The sequence below is a fragment of the Myotis yumanensis genome, unplaced genomic scaffold, assembly GCF_028538775.1.
Source record: "Myotis yumanensis isolate MYYU_CA2020_CCGP unplaced genomic scaffold, mMyoYum1.0.hap1 SCAF_10, whole genome shotgun sequence".
NCBI lineage: Eukaryota > Metazoa > Chordata > Mammalia > Chiroptera > Vespertilionidae > Myotis > Myotis yumanensis.
In genome coordinates, this window is record NW_027223761.1 from 40,820,724 (window position 1) to 40,825,835 (window position 5,112).

Below are 5,112 nucleotides of genomic sequence, written 5' to 3' on the forward strand. Positions count from 1 at the left end.
AGGTGGGCCCTGCTCAGGTGGAAGGAGAGGAGAAGAGGTGCTGCTTTGCCTCTTCAAACAGGTCTCAATCGCACATGGGAATCAATAGCAAGAGGCATCCCCTCGGATCGCACTATGAGGAGCCAATTCCCAACAGGGGGTAATATTATGGCTTACCATAGCCCCTCCATTGATCAGAGGAGGGCAGTCTTGTGGGACAGAGCCCTTAAGCAGTGGGATCTGATGCTATCTCTGAGTGGGTAGTGTCAGAATTTATTTGAATTGGAGGATACTCAATTAGTGTCAGAGAATGGGAAAACTATCTCTCCCTCTCCCCACTCACCACCATCCCTCCAAAACACATACAGGGAGATTGGTACCAGATCTTTAGTGTGCGTAGCCAAGTGTATGGCACAGGGAAGTTTCTCTACAAACAGTTGGAAAAGGAGAGGAAAAAGTATTACATTTAAATAAAAAAAACATAGTGTCCAATTAATAAAAAATGAAGAAGGCAGCGTACTGCAGTGCTTTCAACACCTTCTTAACCTGGGCAAACCCTTTCTATAATTTGACTTGTAATTATACTGTGTGTGTGGTCAGCCACAGTGTACCAGTGCTTCTTATCATGCTTGGGATCAATTTTATGGATGATCCAGGTTAGAATTTCATGTGTTCTCATACATTCAGATGTTAAAATTAATTTATATGTGGCTTAACTCTATAGGAGTCAGTATTTCTTATGGATATTGATCATAGTTACAGAGTAAAAATGCTAAGTTAGAAGACCTAGGTTTAAATATTCTGGCCCTGACAAGCTATATCAATTGGAGATGTCGCTTTTTCTCTCTAGGCTCTAATGATCCCTTATCTAAAATGGGGGGGGCTACATAAAATATTCTTGCAGGTCCCTCTAGTTCTGATCATTCCTACTCCTCTCTATGAGTGATGAAATGCTAAGTCAGAGAGTTGTGGAGCACTGCGGATGTTCCATATTCCCAGTGGCCCATGAGCTCCTCAGCTGCTACAAGCTCAAGAGATTTCCTGGAGGCAGACTTATATTGCTCAGGCCAGGCAGGTGGCAGAGGTAACTGGAAGCTATATGGGCAGGGCATGCAGGACCCCCACTACTGGTCTCCCTTCCTCTGAGCCTTCCATGCATGGAGCTATTTCAGGTAGGTAAATTGGGGCACCAGACCCTCTAGACTCAATTCTAAGGCACTCTGCCTCCAGTTTAGAAATACTGAGTGCTAGAATATGACAGTATAAAGGAGGAAAGGCTGTCCCTAATCTGAGTCAGGTCTTAGCTTTTGTTTCTTTTCCTGCATGTTTTCACTTTCATCACCTTCTTAGTTCTATATTTTCTATCTGTTGCTCTGAAATCCTGCCATGCTTTCTGCTTCAAGCCATTTTCTCAGCAGAGACACTCTATTAGGCTGTAATTTGGATATACATGCCCTGGAGTGAATAAGTACCCCTACACTTTTTTCAGAATAATCTCTTGTGGGAAGTATATAAAAAGACACTGGCTGCTTTGGAAGACCCTTGGCAGGACTTTACTTAGTCCTAAAAGACTCCAAATTAAGGGTGTCTGCATATTGTACACAGAGGCAACCAAAAATGTTTAGGAATTGTTATCTGGCAGGGAAAGCAAAGGGATCTTAAGAATATGGAATGGAGAAAAAATTGCATCCTGACAAGAAAGGACAGAGAAGTCCTGATGCATATGAAGGAGCAAAGGCAGGTGAAAAGCTGGAGATGAGGGTGCAGGTCAGGCTTTAGAACTCAGAGATGCAGCTCTTGGTTCCTAAGAGTTTTCACAACCATCTACCCCTTGGACCTATACAACCTCTTTAGCTCAATTTCTTAGCATCTGCGATTTACAACAAAGACAGCCAAAACCAAGAAGGGATCAGAGACTTTAGTACATCTCCTTGTCAAGACCTTGCACTCAACATGGCCGGGACTGAAACACCAAACAAGAGTTAGGCCTGAGTTCTTGCAGCTGGAGATTCAGTAGAAAATAGAGGACTTACACAGCTATAATGCAAGACAAGGAGAGAAAAAAGTACAGAAGGAGATGTAAATTAGAATTGTGAAAATGATAGGAGAAGTTACCTCCACTGGCACGTGTTCATGAAGAAGGGCATCATTGATCCTGTGGCCTGGATAATGGTTTGAATGCGTAAGCACATTTTGGGCAACCTCTGGGAGTTGAGGAGCTGTGGTTCACATTTGTATAACAGCAAATAGACCTATCTGGGTATCTTGAGGAACAAGGAAAGAAATTCTGAGATTTGAGATCAGAAATATTAACTTAGTACTGATCATAGAGGAACTTTAATTCTAGGCTAATGAGTTTGGATTTGATCCCTTGGCAATGAGGGTGCATGCAAGGTTTCTAATCAAAACAATGGTATATATATTTAATATTAGTCTTCCAGATTAGAGAATGAAATAAAGAAAGGCATGAGATTTATTAGGAGGCTGTTATTATGGTAAAAGAATGAATTTTCTTGGGTCTGAATTATGAAGTGAAGGTCAAAGGAAATGAAAAAAGGTACTGGCAGAGGCAGTTTGGGGTCAGTAGTTTCATCAGTTTTTACCCAGTTTAATGTACAACATAAAGGAATCAGTGATGTTTGGGTTTTGAGTTTTAATCTTAGTCACAATGATGTTATTATTTAAAGAGATGGAGAACACAGATGAGAAGTAATTCCATGGTATAGAAAAAATGATTATTAATTATTTATTAAGAAGTATTAATACTTAATGGTTATGAACTATGATTGAATGACTATTTAGTCCTAAAATATTTTTAAAAGATTTTCAACAAATTAAGTTATTCAGGGAGAAAAGTAATATTGTAAGATGAACGATAGAAGAATAAAAAGATGAGTGGATATATGGGAGTCAAGTGCATTTGATGAATGTCTGCAAGGTTATCTCTATGCATGGATATTTTTTTCTCCACCCACCTTCTCCCTGAACAAATATATGGGAGAAGTGAGAGACTGAAAAGGGGTAGAAAATCTGAGGAGTCATAATAAGGTAGTAAATATTCAGTAACCTAAGAGAGTGGAAAGAAGAAAACGTAATAGTTCGATTAATACATGGAATGCTCAGGAAGAAGGCAGAATAGTTTCACCTCAGATCTTGAATAGAGTTATGCCCATAAAGAGTTCATAGCTTTAAATGTGAAAAAGAGAAAAGTGGCAATAGGCACAGCTGTAAAGAAAAGGCAACATAATCTGTTTCGCCAGCTTAAAAAAATGAGAAAACTCAGGCAATTTCAGAAATGTTGGTGACAATGAGAGACAAGAATGAGTGATTTGGTGAACAAAATTGACTAATGTAATTAAGTGAGCAGCTAGATCGTATATAAGAGGCTTAAAATATTAGGCTTAGGCCATTGATAAAATTGTATATTTTCCTTTCTTTACAGGAGAGTGGTCATAGAATCTAAGAAATAGCTCCAGCATGGGAGGTCACCCCCACAACAGCTCAGAGTTTCCTCCTTTCACCCTGACTGGTCTTCCAGGGCTGGAGACCTCCCAACACTGGATGTTTCTGCTCCTTGGCACCCTCTATATTGTCTCCATTGTGGGCAATGCCCTGATCCTTTTTATTATCAAGGAGAAGCAGAGCTTGCATCAGCCTATGTACTATTTCCTGTCCCTGCTGTCAGTGAATGACCTGGGTGTGTCTTTTTCCACGCTGCCCACAGTACTGGCCACGTTTTGCTTTCACTTAAGGAAGATCAGCTTTGATTCTTGCATGGCTCAAATGTTCTTTATCCATTTCTTCTCCTTCGCAGAGTCTGGAATCCTGCTGGTTATGAGCTTTGACCGCTATGTGGCCATCTGTAACCCACTGCGCTATGCCACAGTGCTCACTGATGCCCGTGTAGCATGCATGGGCATGTCTGTTATCATTCGAAGTTTCTGTATGGTTTTCCCATTGCCTTTCCTTCTGAAGAGATTGCGTTTCTGCAAGGCTAATGTACTCTCTCATGCCTACTGCCTGCATCCAGATCTTATCCGCCTGCCATGTGGCGACATCACCATCAATAATATTTTTGGTCTATTCATTGTCATCTCTACCTTTGGTCTGGACTCTGCACTAATTCTCATCTCCTATGTGCTTATACTACGCTCTGTACTTGCCATTGCCTCTTGGGAGGAACGGTTAAAGACACTCAACACGTGTGTATCACACATGTGTGCTGTGCTCATCTTTTATGTGCCTATGGTTGGTGTGTCCATGGCAGCTCGCTATGGGAGGCATGCTCCACAGTATGTGCACACACTGATGTCCCTCATTTATCTTTTTGTTCCTCCAATGCTCAACCCTGTCATCTATTCCATCAAAACCAAGGAGATTCGTCAGAGGCTTTTCAAAATACTACTGGGAACCAAGTTTTAAGCAGGAATCATGGTGAAAGGCCAAAACTCAGAAGATATTTACTGTTACTCAACAAATTTGAGTTTTCCAGACTTATTTTGACAAGACTTTTTAAATTTGCTTTTGGGCACTAACCTATTAGAATTTCTGCCACCAGATGCTTAATGATATCCTGGCACTAGTTAAGATGCTAATTAACATGTTTTGGCAAGGTAAACTGGGTTATCATTTAGCAAAAAATGTTGTTCAGTTTTTCTTTTTTAATTAAAAAATGTACATTCTCATAATCAGTCCCCTAATTTGTCACAACATATATTTTATTATAATTGTTTAAAGTGAATCATCACAAAGAAAACAACTTATTACTGTGGAAATAGTGCCACAATGGGTGAAGGATTCTTTCCCTAGTATATGGCAAAGATAGTTCTAGTTTTAATTCTTTGAGGAAATGTCATCACATTTTCTATAGCAGATGCACTATTTTACATTCTCCTCAGTGTGTAAGGTCCAGACCTCTCCACAACCCTGCCAAGACTTGTTATCTTCTGTTTTTTTGCTAAAAGCCATCTTGACCAGTATAAAATGATGTTTTTGTGGTTTCAATATTCATTTTCTTTATAATTAGGGACATTGGACATTTTTCATATACCTTTTGGGCATTTGTATGTCTTATTTGAAAAATGACTATTCAACTCCTTAGCCCATTTGTTCGTTTACTATTGAATTGTACAT

The 5,112-nt window shown here is 39.8% G+C and overlaps 1 protein-coding gene across 2 annotated transcripts; it reads left to right on the plus strand.

Moving 5' to 3' along the window:
* The first annotated feature begins 222 nt into the window (after nt 1–222).
* LOC139018104 (olfactory receptor 51I1-like) lies at nt 223–4,401 on the plus strand. Of its 2 annotated transcripts, XM_070426745.1 has the most exons (2): nt 223–239; nt 3,480–4,401. In XM_070426745.1, the coding sequence occupies exons 1-2, from the start codon at nt 223–225 to the stop codon at nt 4,399–4,401; spliced, it is 939 nt and encodes a 312-aa protein (XP_070282846.1). The 2 variants fall into 2 exon arrangements, with proteins under 2 accessions (XP_070282846.1, XP_070282845.1); XM_070426744.1 differs by lacking the exon at nt 223–239 and having other exon boundaries at nt 3,457–4,401.
* The last annotated feature ends 711 nt before the right edge of the window (nt 4,402–5,112 follow it).